This window comes from Phaeoacremonium minimum (assembly GCF_000392275.1).
Source record: "Phaeoacremonium minimum UCRPA7 unplaced genomic scaffold PA7_03_scaffold_184, whole genome shotgun sequence".
Taxonomy (NCBI): Eukaryota; Fungi; Ascomycota; class Sordariomycetes; order Togniniales; family Togniniaceae; genus Phaeoacremonium; species Phaeoacremonium minimum.
Window position 1 is genome coordinate 45,655 of NW_006921091.1, and position 20,364 is coordinate 66,018.

The 20,364-nt window shown below is 52.8% G+C and overlaps 7 protein-coding genes across 7 annotated transcripts; 4 read left to right on the forward strand and 3 right to left on the reverse strand.

The window, feature by feature from the left end:
* Window positions 1-1,943: 1,943 nt before the first annotated feature.
* Window positions 1,944-3,708, reverse strand: UCRPA7_2687 (putative fluconazole resistance protein 1 protein; the record flags this gene model as incomplete). The annotated part of the gene is made up of 5 exons (XM_007915288.1): window positions 1,944-2,072; window positions 2,174-2,210; window positions 2,512-3,019; window positions 3,083-3,582; window positions 3,650-3,708. The coding sequence occupies 5 exons, from the start codon at window positions 3,706-3,708 to the stop codon at window positions 1,944-1,946; spliced, it is 1,233 nt and encodes a 410-aa protein (XP_007913479.1).
* Window positions 3,709-5,918: 2,210 nt separating this feature from the next.
* On the reverse strand, window positions 5,919-7,265 carry UCRPA7_2688 (putative glucan -beta-glucosidase 2 protein; the record flags this gene model as incomplete). The annotated part of the gene is made up of 1 exon (XM_007915248.1): window positions 5,919-7,265. One exon carries the CDS (start codon window positions 7,263-7,265, stop codon window positions 5,919-5,921), a length of 1,347 nt encoding a protein of 448 aa, XP_007913439.1.
* Window positions 7,266-8,858: 1,593 nt separating this feature from the next.
* UCRPA7_2689 (putative 2-oxoisovalerate dehydrogenase subunit beta protein) lies at window positions 8,859-9,891 on the forward strand (the record flags this gene model as incomplete). Its single annotated transcript, XM_007915305.1, has 2 exons — window positions 8,859-9,798; window positions 9,854-9,891. The coding sequence occupies 2 exons, from the start codon at window positions 8,859-8,861 to the stop codon at window positions 9,889-9,891; spliced, it is 978 nt and encodes a 325-aa protein (XP_007913496.1).
* Window positions 9,892-10,403: 512 nt separating this feature from the next.
* On the forward strand, window positions 10,404-11,514 carry UCRPA7_2690 (putative f-actin-capping protein subunit alpha protein; the record flags this gene model as incomplete). The annotated part of the gene is made up of 6 exons (XM_007915251.1): window positions 10,404-10,460; window positions 10,527-10,545; window positions 10,599-10,804; window positions 10,862-10,914; window positions 10,975-11,112; window positions 11,166-11,514. 6 exons carry the CDS (start codon window positions 10,404-10,406, stop codon window positions 11,512-11,514), a joined length of 822 nt encoding a protein of 273 aa, XP_007913442.1.
* A 1,014-nt stretch (window positions 11,515-12,528) lies between these two features.
* On the forward strand, window positions 12,529-13,110 carry UCRPA7_2691 (putative cytochrome b5 protein; the record flags this gene model as incomplete). Its single annotated transcript, XM_007915300.1, has 3 exons — window positions 12,529-12,647; window positions 12,732-12,858; window positions 12,943-13,110. 3 exons carry the CDS (start codon window positions 12,529-12,531, stop codon window positions 13,108-13,110), a joined length of 414 nt encoding a protein of 137 aa, XP_007913491.1.
* Window positions 13,111-15,370: 2,260 nt separating this feature from the next.
* On the forward strand, window positions 15,371-16,282 carry UCRPA7_2692 (putative transcription initiation factor iie subunit beta protein; the record flags this gene model as incomplete). The annotated part of the gene is made up of 1 exon (XM_007915285.1): window positions 15,371-16,282. The coding sequence occupies one exon, from the start codon at window positions 15,371-15,373 to the stop codon at window positions 16,280-16,282; it is 912 nt and encodes a 303-aa protein (XP_007913476.1).
* A 498-nt stretch (window positions 16,283-16,780) lies between these two features.
* UCRPA7_2693 (putative dsba oxidoreductase protein) lies at window positions 16,781-18,355 on the reverse strand (the record flags this gene model as incomplete). Its single annotated transcript, XM_007915299.1, has 4 exons — window positions 16,781-17,289; window positions 17,507-17,732; window positions 18,184-18,227; window positions 18,346-18,355. 4 exons carry the CDS (start codon window positions 18,353-18,355, stop codon window positions 16,781-16,783), a joined length of 789 nt encoding a protein of 262 aa, XP_007913490.1.
* Between the last annotated feature and the right edge of the window lie 2,009 nt (window positions 18,356-20,364).

Consider the following 20,364-nt stretch of genomic DNA (forward strand, 5'->3'; position numbering starts at 1 on the left):
AGCCGAGGGCTTTTCTGCTCGTGACGATCGCGTATTCTGTACCCTCTGGCTGGGTTGAAGTGCCACAGCCAACAGCAGCAGTTGTTTTGCTAATAGAGGTACCCCATACCTGCAGCTCTTAAGTACCCATGTAGCTAAAAGTTAGCCGCCGCCTTTTATATTAACATTCTTTATTATCATGGCCCAAGTTGAGGCAATCCCAGGAAACGAAAGGCTGAAATCGCTGTTCCAGAGAAGGTGCAATTCAGCCGCCTTCCCGTTCTAGACTTCCATCCCTACCTGAGCTAACTACAACTACATCTGAATCTGGAAAGAGCTATCCATACAGCTCTTCCCTTTCATTACTTCATTATTGAGGCTGATCAGGACTGAGACAGCGTCAAGTGACGGCGGGCCAATTTCACGCTATTGCCATGACCTGTCAAAACGACGGGCTTATTGTGGTGCGCACGAATGGCTTACTGAAGACCAACACAGACCAGTCTCTCCATCTATCCAATTGATGCCGAACACTGGTAATCTTCTCCTCGCAGATCAAACACGTCAAAAGTACAAGAGTGGAGCAACAAGACTGTCATCCTGGCGCCCCCGTCGACAAGCTGCAGTGACAACTCCCAATTAGCAGCTCCAATAGTCACGGCAAGCCACAGGAGACAACAGGAGACAACACTCCAAGCTATCACCGCTCGCGGCATGCATTCGATTTGCAGGTACCAATCGCAAATCACTCCTATATTTGGAGGCGCCTGCGAGGTGCCTGCGAGATGCGTCGACCCCCGGACGCAAATCAGAGAAATCTTCAGCATGCAGTCTGCATGCCGTGATGATGATGACGCGGCATGGCAGTTGCTCTCGCTGGTGCTTGGCATAACCTGAGTCCTAACCTGCTTTCTTCCTTCTTCATGAAGCCCCGGGCCTCGCAGCTGAGGCCCACACTATCGAACGCCCGTGGGGGGCCCAGAACAGATCTTCAGCAATGCGATGCGGAATGGCCCGAGCAAGTGCTTTGCGGCTCTGAGCTGAGATCAGCCATCTGAAATACGAAGTACTGGCCTCTTGCATGAGTGGCTGCATTCTTCACACCGCTTGATCCAGAAATGACATATCTTGTGCGGCTTGACAACATCTTCCAACTTAAGCTACCAGTCGAGTGCTTACATTCGCAACCAGGGGCTTTCTTTTCCCCCTCCTGCAGCATGCCATGACAAGCAGTGTTGCGCAGCATCCGCACATCATATCCGAAAGGGCCTCGCAAAACCCACGCATCTCTAGGCACACTGAACGAATGATGAGAAGTCAACGCGGTTTTGGGTAGACCGGGTGGTTCTATTGCTTGTCTCTTGGGTGCTATTCTTGATATCTTCATGATACACCACATATTGAGTCTGAATATGTCCGACCACACAGCCTCAGCTGATGCTATCACGAGGTCCTTCAATTTCCGCCTCCAATAAACACAAGGCAGCATCAATCTGAGCCAAGCAAGCCAAGCGGTTGCTCCAATGTCGAGTTGTAACTGTCTGCTAGCCCTAGTCCCCATCCTCATAATCCCAGGTCAGCATCCTGCAGGTGCGCTGCTGGCTGGGCGCCGATTGGCGGGGAGCGTCGAAGGCGTCCAACTGCCTTTCACCTCATGCTATGCGGTCGCAAACCCTAGATCCCTGACTTTTGTTACAAGCGCTCCTCGCCGGTGCATCAGTCCGTTGTCGCCATCTTGCTCTTGCTTCGTATCCTTTTCCCGTAAAAGAAGAAAATCCAGGGGAACGGCATCATTGCAACCGTGAGGAATGCCAGGAGAGAAGTTGCCCACTATTGTTTCGAGTTAGAATACCGCGCGATCAAGTTGCAACACAAGGCCCACACATACCTGGTAGCCAAGCTTGTTATACATCTGTATCCCAAACAACGGGAACGCGGCTGTGGCAAAGGTTAGCACACAGAAGTCAGGTAAAACGACCCAGCTGGACGGCAAGGACGTTGCTCCAGCCGAGACAGTGCTCACCTGCAAATGTGCATCGCACGAACGCATTGGCGGCCAGAGCGCTAGCAGCATAGAGAGGGTAGGCATCGACCTTTGTCACACGTCAGCTTCGTACTCGGGCCAGTCAATCTGCTGGAAATAGTCCTGTGTCCGTGTTCCTCGACGGTGTTGTGAGTCGGTGGGACAACTTACAAGAAACGTGAATACTCCGTTGAACACAAGCAGCGTCCTACAAGAAATTCCAATCGGTTAGCCGCATGGCACTCACAGGGTACGGGTATGGATGACCACAGAGTAAGCAAGATTGCCCTGAAGCGCCCTGACAAATGCATGACTAAATCCAGGAAAGACGTAAGAGGGTGCATGAACCCGCAGAAAGTCTCCATAGTGAGTCCCAGCAAGGCCGCCGGCGCAGGTCAAGTCGATCTCGTCAGGGGCAAGGAGCACATGCCGATGAGATCGGCACTACTATGCCAAGAACATCCTCTCTCGAACCTCAGATTACCATAGTAAGAATGGAAAGCACTTACCCTGCTCCGAAGACAGCTGATCCGATAATAGGCACAATCCAATGTATCGAGCGATAGGTGGTCCATCCAAACCAGAACATGCCTATGGGTACGAGGATTGATCCTGCAATGACCGAGGGCAGACGGAACTCAGGCTCGCTCTTGCCATTCTTCTCAATCAGCTTTTCACGGATATTGTACCACACAGGGCTTGTGAAAGCGGCTATGACCATGCCGACAAACATGCCAATGAATGCCAGACCAACCTCCCAAAGGTTGAAGTCATGATTAGTCTTGAAGACCAGCGGGAAGGCTCCGAAGAAAAGGTAAAGGATACCTAGGAGAATCGCCGAATATATGTCCAGATTGAGAGCCATCGGCTCAAAGATGAGGATCTGGAATGGTCGAAGTAGCGAATAGCCCACGGTCTTCAGCATAGATCTATTCGACTTCTCAATTGGCGCCTTCCATCGTTCATCTCCCGTCTCCTTGCGCTTCCGTCGGGCTTTGTTTCTGAGAACCACCGGATCTGTATAACAGAGCCACAGGTTAGACGCCAACCATGTTGTATTTATGAAAATGATGGACTTACGGTATGTCTCAGGAACGCAAAAGAATAGGGCGAGCCACAGGAAGAAACTCCAGATGATTAGGACGTAGTGTGTCCACCGCCAGTCCGTGTATGTGTTGATTAGACCTCCGATGAGAGGTCCAATCGATGGTCCAACGAAAGGAGCAATGGTGAAAACGGTCATCGGAGCAAGCATGTTCTCTCTCGAGAACAAATCGCCAACGGTTCCACCGGCAACTGATAAAAAGGCGGAACCAGAGAGGCCCTGGAAGAACCGTGAAATTATAACAGTCTCAATGTTCTTTCCCACACCAGATGGAATGATCCATATCATGAAAACGAAGAAGGCAACCAGGTAAATCGGTCTACGGCCATAGAATTCACTCAACGGGCTCCACAAAGGGCCTAGTGCGATTCCCAGAACGAAGAGCGAAAGACCAAGTGTCGCAACGATCCTGGAATTTCCAAATTCAGCATCCATTTGAGTGTAAGTGGACGTGTAAATGGAGCTTGCGCAAGTGCTAGCATATTCAGTTAGCCATTGTCTGAGACATCGTCTCAAGCTTCACAAGACCGGCAACAACTTACACGCAGAAACTTCCAAATGAAGTAACAAAGACAATTAGCCATTTCCTCCACGCGGGCATGCTTCGCGGACATGCAGGATCGTTGTCGCCACCTTCCCATGTTACCTCGAATGGATCTTTGTCGTGAGCCGGCTGGCCCTCAACATCGTCAGAAGATTCTTCTAAGTCATCAACTCCGTAGCCATTGTTGGATCTCATCCGGTCAAGTGATCGAATTGATCTTGAATGCGATCTTGACCTTGGCGTTCTCAGCCTGGACGGGTGGACTGATCGAATTGGCTCATATGTTTCCTCGGCCACTGTGTCGGCATCATCACCAATTTCGAGGTCATTCTCCAAACCTTTCTCACTTGTTGACTCCTCAGCCATGTTGGTGGCCTCTCGCTCAATCTCCTTTTCAGTCATTGCCTCGCTCATCTTCCCCCTTCTTGCTTGAGTGTTGTTTGGGCGTTGACTGCCCTGCAACCTTTTTCTGAGTCTTCAAGTGCAAGTGGGCCGATATACTGTAGAGCTAAGTATCGTCTGACCCCTGCTAGTGTTGAGATGGTTTCCGATGAGAGCCCACGTTCAATGGGCCACGCATGAAAATGTACCGGGCCGATGCCAATGATATATCTCTTATCTTTCACTGGGAGGGCTGGACCCCTTAAACTCAGATCCCCTGGCGTACACTCCTTTTCTTCTGTTCTTTCGACTTCGTTGTTGACTCAGACTAGACGGAGCATTCCATTATTCATGCGCTCCGACAAGGTGGGGATTATTCAGCGCGGGAAATCGTCTTTCCAATGCAACAAGTTGACGAAGGATGCCCTTATGAACGGGGACTAGTGCGCAACTCCACTGTAGCGCTAAACGGTCAATTTCGGTGGTATGCGGCGCAAGTCTGCTATTCCAGCACGTAAAACAAATCAGAAATAGGGCGTGTCATATATGCAAAAAGAGCATCAAGTCGAGAACCCAACAGTCCGAAAAAGCCTTGCCAAAAGGCCGAATGCAGCGTAGGCTTGCAGGGTGCCATCGTTGACAGAAACCATGACGCAACGGAAATGGCTCGGCAATTGGTGCGGAAACGCGAGGGCGCGATGATGCCCACACAATCCACTCGTGGTTCACATTGCGGCGAGTCACAGTTCCAGTTAGGCCTGTTCCAGCCCATATTTGCTGATTATATCCGAAGGATGCTATAAAACACCTTTGTCTGATCTCTAATCGCCGAAATCGCTTCTCCTTCCTGAGAAATGGAGCTCAATGAGTAACGCCTGGCAAGATTTGTAAGGTCCATGTATGTTTTGCCTCGCTTTCTCTCGGCGACGGCGCCAGCGGTCGGCGAGCGGAAGCGGCATGGGAGATTATATAAGACCATGGCGTACGACGTGCCGCAGTTGGGCATTCCGGGCACGTTTTCCGCAGCTGCGGACCGTTGTATACCGGCCGCTTAACTATGCAGTACAGTACATGTACATGTACATGTAACGTAAGGATGTTGCACTAGAAGTCTTGAGCGCTGTACTTTGGTGCCAAGACCACACTTTGCTTCCTGGCCCGTCAGCTCTAAAAGAGCCGCAAAAGTGATCGCGCAACTGCCCCTGCGAGTATAGTGTAGAATAGGCCTGGAAGACACCCCTACTTCTTTTTTGCCTCTTACATGTTACATCTAGGTGATTGCCAGACGCTAGGCGTTAAGACTAGCATAGCTCGTATCATGCGGCTCTCAAGGTTGAAATTGGAGATATCAACAAAGTGAAGACCCTTCTTGTCTCCGATATATCCGCGTATCACATTTTAGCACAAGTGATCTGTAGCAATCTCTAAAGACATGATTCTCGGTCTAAGATATTGAGGCGAGATCCGAGTTGGAGAGCCTGTTGTGGAGAGCTTCTACGTGTAGGTTGCTTCGCTCCGTCAACACCATCATGGCTGTCTCCAGATCTCACAAGCAGATCAGTCACATGTGATCACAATCTTTACACTTCAGACAAAAATCTTCCCATATTATTCTCTTATCATATTATCGCCGATAAACTTACACATATTTGTCTTGGTACAGTCATGAACGCTCATCGGATATATGCAGCTGTCTACTGACAGTCCTTGTTGCCCATGATCGCCAATCTATATGCCCGCTCGCTTATGTTGTTCCAAACAATGATCTCAAACTCAACGCCATATGCCATGCAAAACCACTCGTCGTTGTCTCCGCCCATAGCTTACGTCCAACCCATCTCCACCCGCGGGCTTTTGTGAAAAGATCCCGAAATCAGCGGCGCGCCTCAATATGTCTCTGCCAAGCCCGAGAAGCTCGGAATATCCGAATCGCACTTGAAGCTCTTGTCATATGCCTTCTTTGGGAGGATACCGGCCGCAAGCCCCCTTTTGTAGCTCCACTGTGTCGAGCCCTCGCTCGTCCACCACGTCCAGTAGAACCAGCCCCAGCCCTTCTCGAAGCTCGTCATCTGCGCCTCGGCGAACATGAGCAGAAACTTCTTGTAGTCGTCGCTGTATTGGCTCGGGTCCGCGTTGGCGCCTGAGCAGGAGCAGGTGCTGTCTGTCGTCGGACATCGAGGAGTCAGGGCGTTATTCGGATCGGACGAGTTGCCCGTGTCGTACGTTCCGGTCCAGCGGTTGCCCCAACCGACGTTGGTCAGATACTTGGCGCAATCGGTGTCGGCTTGCGACCACTCTGCAACTAGAGTAGGGCCGAATCCAGTGGAAGTGTCCATGCTCTGCTCCGTCTGCTGCGTCCAACCTTCGCAGGCGTAGTTGATCTTCTGGGTGTGATTGAAGACGATCTGCTGATTGTTGAAGATGACATACTGATGGACATCGAGAGCTAGGTTCGAATACCCTGTCAGCTTTCCCTGCCACTTGCTGAGCCCCATGAACCCATCTCCAAAGACAACAATGGCGTCTGAAACACCGTTTTTCCTCACGAGATCGTGAGCTTGGCCTGTCCAGCTGACTACATCATCGGCGGAAAGGTAGACCATTTTGGGCTCGTTCGCCAGGCCATAATGCGAAATAATATTCCGATATCGATCCTGAGCGAAGAATTTCGATAGTTTGTCGTGCACGTCGAGAGACCTCTGAACATTCAGATCACCATCTGTGCCATTGAACCACCCAATCGGTCCTTGCCGTCCGCTATGATTCCACCCATTTTGACTTCCTGGCAGACCATGCAGGTCGAGGTTCACCCGGAGCCCATATTTCCGCGCCCATTCAATGCCACGTAGGAGATACCTCCACGATGTGCGAAACACGTAAGGGTCCCCAGGATATGTGACGACTGCCCAGTAGGAATATGGTATCCGGACATGATCAAGACCGGCATCTGCAATCTCTGCAAACGTCTGCTCTGTGACGAAAGTCGAATAGTGCTTTTCCAGTGTACTAGCACAGTCGTCTCCCAGATGCGTGCACAATGTCCACTCGTCAATGATACCTAGGCCCGAGTCGTAGTCAAATAGATCTGGTGTGATGAAAGGCTCTAGCGATAGCCAGCCACCAAGGTTCACTCCACGAGCGGGCGTATCACCGTAGGAGCCCCAAGATGTGTCTATCGACGGAACATTGTCGTTGGCAGCCGTCGAGTCGTCCCAGCTCGTATTGAGGCCCATGATCGGCAGATCCCCTACTGTCGCGTCTGTGTACGTGAGATTGAAATCCAGTGTATCTGCCCATTGATAAGGGTCGAGCCATGAAGGTGCATCAGATGGTATGCTGTCTTTCGGAACATCGCTCAAACTTGACCCAGATGAACTTGAGCCCTTGTTGGCGTTTCTTTTGCTGACGACGACAGCGACCACAATGATGACGATCAACAAGACGATACCAATCCCAGCGAGAATCACTAAGTTGTTAGCCAAAAACCAATGGCTCCCAAGAGTCCGAACTCTTACATAATCGCTTCTTGTTCCATTTCGGCTTCTTCTCACGCTCATAATAGAGCCCCTCCTTCTCGTTGTCGATACTATCATAGCTGCTCGTTCCGCCGCCGCCGCCTCGAAGGCCCTTGAATTTCTTCGATCGACCTTCCTCGAGAATGGCTCCGCTGACAACTCGGCTTTTCTTCCGCCTCTGTTCTTTCCGAGGCGTGTCATACTCGTCTCTGTCCACGACTCGATATTCTTGCCTTTCGACTTCTTTTGGTCTCGAGTCCCGTTTCCTTCTTTGCCTACCTTGCTCCCTGCCTGCGTCTCTGAGGTCCTCTCTATCAACGTCTCTTGGTCTAGATTCTCGTCTCCTTCTTTCTCTGCGTTCTGGTCGTTCTACCTCCTCCCTCACATTCCGTACATTTCCCGTTCTAACGTTTTGGCGATTAAGCTGAGCAAGTGCATCTGCAGATAAGGCGTGGGAGCTCCGGCCCGAGCGGCCTTCTTCCGACGTAGATGCATGTTTCCGCGAACTCGATTTCCGCTTCTTGTGTTTCCTGGCTCCCGAGTCTCGATGTCGATGAGACGGCCGTGACGCCTCCGCTGGGGCCATTGCCGTCAAATGCGATTAATTATACCCAGTGTCTTTAAATGCAATGTGAGACAAGTTGGCCGTTGGAATGCAAAAGCCATCAGATTAGTCAAGATCTAATTAATGGGAGCCCAGGTCGTGGATGATGCGTCCACGTCATTTCCTGTTTTGGCCAAGGACGCGTGTTGACCGTCGGATATTGGCCGAGCAACAATCTTATCGGGAGTAAAGTGCATGCATTGGCGGGCGATTGCGGGGCTGCTCCAGGCGAGGTCCAGGGGTCTGGGGAAGCGGCAGGTCGATCCACTGAACAGCCGTCGCAAGCCGAACCTCATCGTCGACCGCTTTACATCATCCGCGGGATACCCCTCGCTGCTCTCTGACAACGTTTCTAGACTCAATTGCTTGAGCATTCTGGCTTTTCTCGTTAACCGGCTTGTACGGGGCGATCTGTGAGGTGAACTGCTATCCATGTTGGCTCGAAACTCGCAAGTACAGGCATTATGAGGGTCCAGGCGCCTCATCACTTGAGGGCGGCACTGACTTCCGCTCTCCGCACACATAAGCCAGGCTCCTCACCATCTATTGGCACACTGCCGCAACGGCTGTATTCAACACATCCTCCGAATGCAAAGCTCAACTTGCCTATTGACTACGCGACAACCCCACTGCTCGCACATGCTTCTCAATCGGCTCTAAACAACCCAGAACTACCGCCCGAGGTCCGGCAAGGTCCCACCAAACGGATGAACTTGTTCCAGTCGATCAACGATGCCCTCTCGATAGCACTCGCCGAGGATGAGAACGTCCTGCTGTTCGGCGAAGACGTAGCCTTTGGCGGCGTGTTCCGCTGCTCGATGAAGCTGGCCGAGACGTACGGCGGAGACCGCGTCTTCAACACGCCGCTCTCCGAGCAGGGCATCATGGGCTTCGCGATCGGCGTGGCGGCCGAGGGCATGCGGCCGGTGGCAGAGATCCAGTTCGCCGACTACGTGTTCCCGGCCTTCGACCAGATGGTCAACGAGGCGGCAAAGTTCCGCTACAGGGACGGCGCCTGCGGCAGGCACGTCGGCGGCCTCACGGTGCGGATGCCGTGCGGTGGGGTCGGTCACGGCGCGCTGTATCACTCCCAGTCGCCCGAGAGTCTCTTCACGCACATACCGGGCTTCCGGGTGATAATACCGCGGTCCCCGCTGCAGGCCAAGGGCCTTTTGCTGGCGGCGATCAGGAGTAATGATCCCTGCATTTTCATGGAGCCTAAGGTTCTGTACAGAGCAGCTGTCGAGCAGGTCCCAGTCGCGCCTTACGAGCTGCCCCTATCGAAGGCGGAGGTTCTGAAGGAGGGAAAAGATGTAACACTAATTTCGTACGGACAGCCTCTATACAACTGCCAGGCCGCCATCGAGAAGGCAGAGCAAGATCTCGGGATTTCAGCTGAGCTGATCGACCTGCGTACTGTATACCCCTGGGACAAGGAATGCGTTTTCAAGAGTGTACAGAAGACTGGACGGTGTATTGTCGTCCATGAGGCCATGGTCAACGCCGGCGTCGGTGCTGAAGTTGCAGCAGCAGTTCAGGAAGACCCGGCAACATTCTTACACCTAGAAGCGCCAGTTGCAAGGGTGGCCGGATGGAGCACGCCCACGCCGTTGCTTTATGAGAAATTCAACATACCAGATGTTGCCAGTAAGTAGTCTCAATGCGCGCCCCACACGCGGATTTTGGGCTGACACAATGATAGGAATATATGCCAGCATAAAGAAGGTGTTGAATTATTAGCATTTGCTGAAGCAGCTAGCAGAGCATTTTGGGCTGTCAAGATAGAGTCGCATGTGTCGCGCTGACATGCTCAATCCTGAAGAATCGTGACAGGTCTTGTTGATTCATCTGTAAATAATTCAATTATTTCATGAAAAATAAATACTTTTGAAAACACACTTTAAGTTTCCCCAAACTCGAATCAGCTTAAGCGATGTTCCAGAAGTGAAAGTGAAGTGCCAACTGAAAAATCAATATTTTGAAGAGGCCGTGCAGTTCTTTGGAGATTTCCGCACATGGCACCTACTATGACTGGAGCTCTATCTTCGGCCGGCTGGCTGACACCTGTCAGCCCACGTCACCCCTCGCAAACAAGCTGCCCCGCGCCTAGCTTGTTTGATCAGCCTGACGGACATTCGTTTCGCGATCTAAAAACCAAACAACCTCCCAGCAGAGGCTCAATTCCGACATCTTACGCATTCTGAGTCCCCGGGCAACCAAATCCCCACAGCAGCTCGTGGTACTGAAGACCCATGTCGGAGTCATTAGACTGGGTGTCTTCCTTCGTGGAGGGCGCTCCTCCCGGAGAGGTACGTAGCATCCGACAACACCGCTTGCGCCCTGGCTAGCAAAGAAAGCTGACTGACGCTGAGTAGCTGGGCGAAGTTGTCAATGGTATGAAGACCGATGTGCACGGCATTTACGGCTACTAATAGCATCGATGACAGATATCAAGAACCTCACGATCTCCACGCCGAACCTGGTTAAGTCGCTCGGGCCCGCGTTCAAGAAATACAATGAGGAGCAGTTCATCACAGTGAAGCTGCCCGGGAGCAGCCAACAGGTCATCGTCAGCTCGCACAGCTCGCTTGGAGGCACGCAATACTACGATGTGGAGAGCTCGTCGAGCTTCGACTTCGACCACGCTACACAGGTTGGATGCCTTGTGGAATGACGCTGAAAAGGACATCCAGGTTGACATGGTTTCCAGAAAGCAAGCGGAGTACAGAGCTATGTCCTGGAGGGCCAACAAGCCGACCTAGTGTACGATCACCCTTTGCAAGTAGACTAGCTCTTGGGGACGACGACTGACCGTGCTCGCAGAAAATCAACACTCAAGAGCCTAGGGCCATATGTCAAGGAGCACTTTCCGAATGCTGCCTACGGTGTGTACCCGATCGAGGACGACTCTCGGCTAGCCATCATCATCGTGGCCAACAAATATAGCCCGAACAATTATTGGTGCGCAGCTTCGCAACACCGTGGCTGCTAGTTTGATACTAATACGGGAACAGGAACGGCCGATGGCGTTCGCTCTACATTTACGACCCGGCAGGAGGGAAGCTAGAAGGCAGCATCAAGGTGGATGTTCACTACTATGAGGATGGAAACGTCCGTCTTCTAACAGACAAGCCCGTGACGGCATCGATTCCATCAGGGACGGGAAGCGGCATCGCGAAGGAGATCTCGACGGCAGAGAAGAGGTACCAGGAGGAGCTGAACAAGGGATTCACAAGCCTGAGCGAGGGCGCCTTCAAGGGACTGAGGAGACAGCTGCCAGTGACGAGGCAGAAGATCGAGTGGGACAAGGTGGCCAGCTACCGCCTGGGCCAGGACATTGGCGGTGGCAGCTCCAGACGATGACTGATGACTTGACTTGAGAACCTGCATCTCACGGAGGATCATGAAGCTATATAAAAGACCTTTCTCGATGTTGTACAATCCGTTTCTGGAGGTCGAAACCGTGCCGCTATAAGTGACCCATTTCGGTAATGGATCCCGAGCGTGTTAGGCTCTCTTGCGCGCTGGCAGCAACCTCGGTGGTAGTAGCCAATGGCATGGCGCTCCGAGCGCGACCTTTTGCACCTAAGTTACACCGGAAACCGTAGAGTCCGGCCCCGGGAAAAGATAGGTCCTAGGGGGTCTCGGGTGCATCAAGTGCGCTGGAGCGGCGCCGCTGAATTTCCCGCGCAGGCAGCCGATTGCGGCAGGGAAAGGCGCGCGAGGCGTTGGCGGCGGGTTTACGTAGGCACCTTGCAGAGATGGGGATGATTTCCTGCAGCAACAGCGACGGAGACGGGGAGGGCCCAGGATGTTGAGATGCCGGATCGAACCACTCGAGGAGCTTGTGCAAGGAAGGCCTAGCTTCAGCCAATTGGAAGGCCATCCACCTAATATCGGCACGAGGTGGTGCAGACGGAGCCCAGAAGTGTTAGTGGGCGATGGCCCCGACCGCCCCGTGTGTCTCCCAGAATTCCACTACCAATTAGCAATTTTCCCCTGGGAGAAAAGTGAAGAGCCCGGCCGTGGCAGGCGGGATAACTAACACCAGCCAGATTGATAAGGGGAAAAAAAGAAAAAAAGCGTGGGACCCCTTTCCTGCCTTTAGCTCCCCAACCATTGGCCGATCAACCAGTAGCATACGCTCGATTTTCTCTGACCACCTTCTCTCGGCTTCTACTACCTCTACCACTACTACGTACTAGCTACTACCTACCATTTATCTACCGCTATCTTGTCGGGATTGTTCCTTTTTCCTCGTCCCATACACGTAATTTGTCCTTCTTCCTGCTCGTCGCCAGCCCCAGAACTCCAGCGTCGCGTCTGCAGTATATACCCGCTTCCGATTCCTATTAGACAAAATCCCCAACAGTCATAATGTCGGACCTCAAGGAGTTCACCTACCAGGACGTTGCTGAGCACAACACCAAGAAGGACATCTACGTCGTCATCCACGATGCCGTCTACGACAGCACCAAGTTCGTCGACGAGCACCCGTAAGTCACGGCCCCTTGCTCTGCTCTTTGCGCGACCCATCCTCGGACTTCCCCAGCCCAGACTAACATGTCTTCGTTGCACAGCGGTGGTGAGGAGGTCTTGCTCGACGTGGCCGGCCAGGATGCGACCGAGGCCTTTGAGGATGTCGGCCACAGCGACGAGGCCCGCGAGACGCTAGAGCAGCTCAAGGTCGGCGTTCTGAAGCGACAGGTATGGCAAATTACACTCCCAGTGCCCCAATGACCCTTTCCCCTTTTCCCCTTTGTCGAACGCGATCCTAACCTCATTTTCCAGCCCGGCGACCCGTCCCCCAAGGCCTCCGCACCCGGCGCCGTCTCTCCCGCCGCCCAGACCGGCCAGGCCACCGGCCTCGGCATTGGTGTCTACGCCTTCCTCCTGATCGGTGGTGCCATTGCCTACGGAGCATACCAGTACCTGCAGCAACAGGAGCAGAAGGCATGAGGAGGGGGTGAAGTATTAGGTGCGATCATTTTGGAGATTCAAAAAACGGCCAATCATATGCGCGTGCGGGCTCGATCTCCAACCGAGGTCTACTCATGAGGCGCCCCTCAAAGTCGACGCCATCTGGAGCTATTGCTGCTACTGCTTTCTAATAGACCATTTTCCAAGTCCTCGGGGTGCGGAGCCTATACAAGGTGTCACGACTTTCACCAACGTTCTGCCTAGAGGGGTTGTTGTTTCTGGATGGGGGGAAATACTGGCGATGAGGCTTCACATTTCACATGGACTTGTCACATACTTGTGGTGGAAGACTCTAGCTAGACCATATTTATTTTGCGAATATACGGACATTGTAATGCCTGATTACCGCGGGCAACTTCGGCAAGCCCAGTGACACCTGCCAACCGAAGATGATCCAAAGATGAGTGCTGTAATTGCTGCCTTTTTATTTGTCTACATCTGAGAAGGCGGGGTTGTACCATGGCTTGCTCATTTACGGAGACGACTTTCATCAAGTTGTATGAGGAGTGTTTACCGAGTGTCTGTACCGGGGCCACATACCGAGTACCGAGAGATGTGTGGCAGTAATAGATAGGATAACCGACGCTATACCATGTCCAAGAACTTCGGGTTCGCGCTTCACACACGTCACCTAGATTCCTACACACAATTGTTATTGAAATAAGAAACTACCTAGGGAAGCGAATGATGGCCCATTACTTATAATCAAGACTTCCCCTCATTTGGTTCGGCTTTAGGGCTTGAAGACACGATTTGCCGACCATTTGAGCAGGGATTTCCTCATTGAATGAACAGCCAGCTCAAGAACATTTGCATCTTGCTCAAGCCTTCTGGTAAACTTCGGTACAGTTTGAAGCACCTTTGCTACTTGATCAAGTCACAAGAAGATCCATCCCTTCATATCAACATGACGGGAAGTCTCAGTAGAGATCATGTTGCTATATTATGGCATCAAACTGAGTCTTATAAGAGCGCTCAACATTTTGGGCAAACTAGCCGAGAAATTGAACGGGTCGCACCGTGAACATCACATTCCAGGAACCAGGAGATGAAGGATCAGGCGCTAGAGATATACCATTGCAATAGCTGATGCGTTCATAAAAAGTATCAGCTGAGTCCTTATCCGAGAAGACAAATTTGACATATATAGACCCTACATGTCGACCGAGACAGGGTGCGAAGCTCAGAGGTTGGGTGGAAGCGTTACGTAAACCCAGCAAGGAAAGGACCGTTGAATTTGACTATAGCGACATTGTTGGCGGAACTGCTCCGCTTCTGAGGCATGATTGAAAACAAGAACAGCTTCGGGAGGGGAACCCATGGATATGAATGCTGTCTGAGGCTGCGGTGGAGGCATTCGACTGGATGGGGCAGGTCGCTGAGGTATCCGTGAACACCTTGGCGAGGGAGAAGGGAAACGCGAGCGGACGGCTCCAAGAGTTGTTGGCTCATAGCAGAAAGTGAACTGGCTGAGTGTGATTAACTGAGGCTACATAGATTGCAGAAGTTATGAATAATGGCGAAGATGTTGGGCAAGGCTGGCTCTTCATATCAGGAGCTGGCTTTCGGCTTACGGCTTGGATACCTAAGGTGCAGATTTGGTTGTCAGGCGACCAACAGCATAATTCTTTGTCGAGCCAGTCACACACTTCTAAACGTTGACAGTACTCAATCAAGGACCCTAAATCCAAAGTCGACGGCTCCCTAATGATGATATGATCAATATGAGTACTAAGGTACAGCCTGCATCAGAGGTTGTCTAGAGGAGAAGGAAAACGGTACATTGCTGCAAGCCTCGCACTAGGCCTAGCAATGAGAATTTGCGACATGGAGAGGAGATGGTGAACCTGGATTGCAGTACCTTGAGGATGTCCTGGTGGGAGTTTGGTGGTTCATGGCGGACCGCCCGACAGTGTACATAGACCCACCAAAACTGCTTATCTCAAATATCCATTCCTTATCGCACAGTAACTGTGGGCACCCTGAGGCACCTTGGAACCTTGAAAGGTAGCCAGGGCCATAGCGGCTCTCGACCACCACTTTAGTCTCATCCAACCTCAACCCATCACCTTTGTCTTGTCACACCATCAACCAGCCGCCAGTCTCCTCTCCCTCAGGCTGGTAAGACCACAACCTGCGCAGGATTGTACCGCAATCCTGACTGCATCATTTTTTTGATTGCAGAGGTTTCGCGTCGGTCCGCTTCTTCCCTCTGTCCACACACATACATACTCTCACGATGTCGTCCTTCCTCGAGCGGCAGCAGGCCGCCTTCAGCGGCTCTCTCGCCTCGGCCGCATCCAAGATCTCCGGCGGCGCAAAGCGACCTCTCGCGCCTCCCTCGCCATCTCCCTCCGTCGCATCGACGACGTCTGCAGCTCCCGGCGCCTCGGGCAGCACGCCGACCAAGAACAACAAGAGCAAGCGGCCCGATGGCGCGACCATCTACTCGCAGCCGGAGAACACGGGCGTGGGCACGGAGCTGGGCACCAACATGCTGTACGCCGTGCAGAACCTCAAGGAGAAGGACCGCCCCCTGACGCTGGCCGAGATCGTCGACAACCTGAGCGTCTCGCGCCGCGAGGAGGCCTACCACATGGCCCTCGTCGACCGCCTGCGCAACAACCCGCGCATCCAGTGGGTCCCCGACCCCAAGCTTAGCGAGCAGACCTGGAAGTCGGGCACTTATGTCCATCGGCCTATCATCCCCAACGTCAAGAACAAGGTCCAGCTGCTGGGCTTCTTGCAAAAGAAGAAGGACGCCAACGGCGTGGCCGTCAAGGACCTCAAGGACGGCTGGCCGAGCTGCGAGGACGCCATAGGCGAGCTAGAGCGCGAGCACAAGATCCTGGTGGTACGGACGAAGAAGGACAACCACCCCCGCATGGTGTGGATTGACGACGCCTCGCTCTGGCACCCCGTCGACCCGGAGTTCCAGAACATGTGGCACAAGGTGGAGGTGCCGAGCCTCGACGACATCGTCCGCCGTCTCAGCCAGGTTGGGCAGAAGCCCACGAGCGAAGACCCGCGCCTCAAGAAGATTGCTGCCCCCAAGGTGGAGAAGAAGAAGAAGCGCGCCGTGCGCCGCAGCGGGAAGACGACCAACACCCACATGGAGCACCTCCTCAAGGACTTTGCGAATCACAAATGATCTCGCTTGTGGTGTGTTTGCGTGTCTACTAAGAGAGCGTTGGATTTTTAAGTGCATTGCTACGGAGTTCAGGGTTTTTACAGTCAGAGAGGGACCGTCCAGACACAGGATTCACTGGTAAAAGTGAAGGGGCCCAGCAAATGAGGCAAGGGGCTCACAAAGGCATTGAGCAAGACCAGGCAACATTCATTTTTCGTCGATAGCCTGATAATAGAGAGATGTTTCTCTATGAAAGAGGATGTGATAACGCTCGTGATGAAATTGTCGCATTAATCCAGAAGCAGAATACGTATGGTTGGATAACATGTCCAAATTTCCAGCCTTTGACTTGTGTCTAGTCGTCATACCCAACTCCCTTGATGGCCTATTGCACCTACAAACAGACGAAATCAAATCCTTGAAGCAAAACAGATCCCGCCAGCAAAGCATGGTCAACACATCAATCGCAAAGCATCTCGAGCAGTCAGTCCCTGCGGACAGATGTCGCCGTATAGCCCCCTACTCAGACCTTGGGCTGCTCTCTGCTGCGCCAATCTTCTCAAACAAGCCGACGAGAAACTCGGGCTCCTGGAAGCCGCCGACGCGATACCGTCCCTGGACGAGATAGCTGGGCACGGCCGTGACGCCCATGCGCTTGGCCTCGCGATCGGACCCGTCCGCCTCGCGGCCCGCGCCCTCGCTGTCGAGGCACCGCCAGGCCTCCTCCTCGGAGCGCGCCAGCCCGGACGCGACGGCCGCCTGCGCCAGGAACGCGCGGTCCGAGATGTCGCGGCCGGCGCCCTCGAACTGGCCGCCGAACAGCGCGTCCTGCAGCCGCGCCACCACCCCGGGCGACCCGCGCCGCTGCGCCAGCAGCAGCAGCTTGTGGCTGTCGCGCGTCGTCCCCGTGCGCCCCGCAAAGTCGAAGTCGATGCCCAGCGCCCGCCCGCCCGCCTCCACCCGCGAGAAGAACCCCGGCAGCCCGGCGGGGCCGAACTTTGCGGCGAAGTACTCCTTCTTGGTGTAGCCTGTGTCCGGGCGTGGTCTGGTCAGCTTGTTCTGATATCTGGTAAGGGGGGTGGGCGTGGAGGTGCTAGTAGCCCCTGTGGAAGTGGGGAGGGATGGGAGCAGGGGTTGACATATGCCAGCCAGGGATATGGCGAACAACATGTAAAAGGCAGAAGTGCATATAGAAGGATAGTCATTGCAAAACTTCATTGTCTCCCCCAGCGTGCAAGAACTCACCTGACGGTTTGGCGTCTGGATACAAGTAGTAAGGGCGCCAGATAATGTCGAACTCGGCGTCAGGGTGTTGGTCCTTGTACGTCTCGATCGCGCGGTCGAGGCTCTTCTTGCCCAAGTAACACCAGGGGCAATTCAGGTCCGAGATGAGCTGGATCTGGAAACGAGTCATCTCGAATAATCCGTCCCTACGCAGCTCTGGTCTTGTTCGATGTGTCCTCTCCTTGCTCTGTATCAAGCGTCGGGATGCTCCCCTTTCAAAATAATCGTGATAGTTCTAATGCTGGGGCTCTCTGAAACAGCTGTACCGTATTATTAATTGGCTTTATCGCCGAAAGTCAGCCTCACTTGCAGCGCTGTGTTGGGTCGATGTTGTGTGAGGCCGATGATGTTGTATCCCCTGGCACGCACAACGATCACCACGACGAGGCCGGCAGAACAGCAATAGGTTATTATAACCACTCTGATGGACGAACAAAATTCCAGGGTCATCTAACGTGAGGAAGCAATGAGAAATCATGCTTCCATTCGCCGCAGAGCCCGTTCGGTGTGTCGCCGCGAAGCTGAGATTCCGTTCAGTAATCAGAAAATCCACCGCTGCGTTCTTCGCGCTGTAGGAGCCAGCAGAGCCTCGGCCACGCAAAAAGATGCCCATATTTACAAAATGAATTGCTGCTCACTGTCATCCCGTTTTCATTCTTTTCTAGGAAGGGGAATTCATGTTCTTGGCAGCACAGTGTTGTTAGAGAACGTGTGAGAGAAGGTTCTTTGACGACATTCCCAACACAGCGATTTTTTACTGTCAAGGGAGATCAAACAAATCAGCACCACGAATAACATACTGGAGAACATATACAATGACTGGCTACAAAACAAAGAGTTGTCACAAGTATGAACAGCAAGATAATCATGGTGTGCAAACCATAACCAGAAGCAGCTTGCAATCATGGTAAATGAGACCACACAAACGCCATCCGAGACAAAAAGCCGGCACTACATAGTAGATACGGCTTGCCACAAACGTAAACGAGCAGACGAAGAGGACTAGGACTGGGTTCAAAGGATTCTGTAGGATTTCTTAATTCATGTTGACATGTGTCTCGTAGCGAATGGGAAAGAAGGCTCAAGGTGCCTTCTTGGGGGTCACTCTGGGCAAAGGTCACTGGTCAACAAGGCAAGCAAAGAGCACCACACGGCATGAATAGTAATCTAAATAGATCGCAATCTCTTTTTCTTTTTGCTCGTTGGAGCTACCGTATGTCTACACAATTGTCCGTCAGAAATTTTGCCGTTTTTTGCCTACTCTGAAGAGAAAAAGCAAGCCCTGAACACCGCACCATTCGTCCGCCGTGACACACCACCTCGTGCGCGTTTCATGATGCAAAGCTATTTCCGGCTGCCAATCTAAGATAACAAAGGAAAACATTTGAGGGGAAGAGGAGGCCTGGAATGAGGAAGTGAAGAGTTGTGCCGCCCGATCTTTGCCGGTATCATTATAACGAAGTCCTCGCCGGCCCTGGCCGTCTTTATTATAAAACACTGGATCCTGTTGGTTCCATATATCATGCAAGTTGGGAGGGAGTGGTCATGAGCCTCCCGTGATGTCTGTTTCCGCACCTCCGCGCCTGGAACATTGCCTTTTCGGAAGATGCCTGGAGAGTGAAGCTTTGATTGGGGTATAGTTCCGATGAGCCAGCCTCACCGGTCTCCGTTCTCAAATTACGTCCTTCGCGATCGATGAGTATGATCGACGTAGAAAAGCCTGGGACATTCCAGGCTGGGAAGTTTCCGATGAATGCCAAGAAAAAAGGAAATAATAATCAGGAATGACAGACGGCGGACACCTGAGCAATCTTCGCCGCATTGTTCGCAAACAAATTATGCACAGCTCAGATTCAGGTGCGCCTCGCGTATCTGATACAATGGCAAAGCCAATCAATCAAGTTGTAATCTGCGATGATTACTGAGCCCCCGCCCAGAGCTCGCTTGTCCGTGACTTGACTTCATACGATGAGCCAGGCTCATCACTGCCGGGTCTCCTACCTCCGACGCCGCCATTGTTGTAGAACATCTGACCGGCCATGTTATTTGTGGACGCCGGATAACCCTCTGGGTCTGGGTACACGTAGCTGTTGCCGTTGCTGCTGTGTGAAGGTGATTGGACATGAGATGGTGATGCCCAGCCAACACTTGACATATGTGGGCTTCCACCCGCACTTCCTGGGCCCTGCTGGTGCTCGATGCTCGGCTCAAGAGTTGGCGGTGGGCCGTAACCAGTGGGGTGAGATGTCGGTCGAATCCCGGTGTTATAGCCCGATGAAGTTGTCGACGCAGGGCTACCAACATGCAAGTCGTTTCGAAGATGGACTGGCAGGGAGCTGTTGGTCAAGTACTGGTGCTGCAGGCCATTGTTGACTGACATATCTGCACTCGGTGACATGGACATAGTACGCTGTGCAGGCGACGGGGTTGAGATGGGAGACTCGTGAGCAGAGAGCTGTTCACCATTGGGTCCCGTTGGTCTGGCAGACGCTGCTCGAGCAATGCTGCCTATGCCCTTAGCTAGGAGCTCTGCTGTTGCTCTCGCAGCATCTTCAACGGTGCCGGTATGGTGGTTCTGGTGGCGCGTAAGAGTCGTCCGTCTGGTGAAAGTTTTCTGACAGTCTGCGTAGGGGCACTTGTAGGGTCGCTTTCCGGAGTGAATACGACGATGACGAGCCAAAGAGCTGGAGTCACTGAAAGGCTATAGAACAAATAGTCAGCGATACACTTGTACACCCAGTTTTCGAGATAGTCGTGACTTACCTTGCCACATCTCTCGCACATATGCGGCTTCTCGCCGGTGTGGACACGTTGGTGCA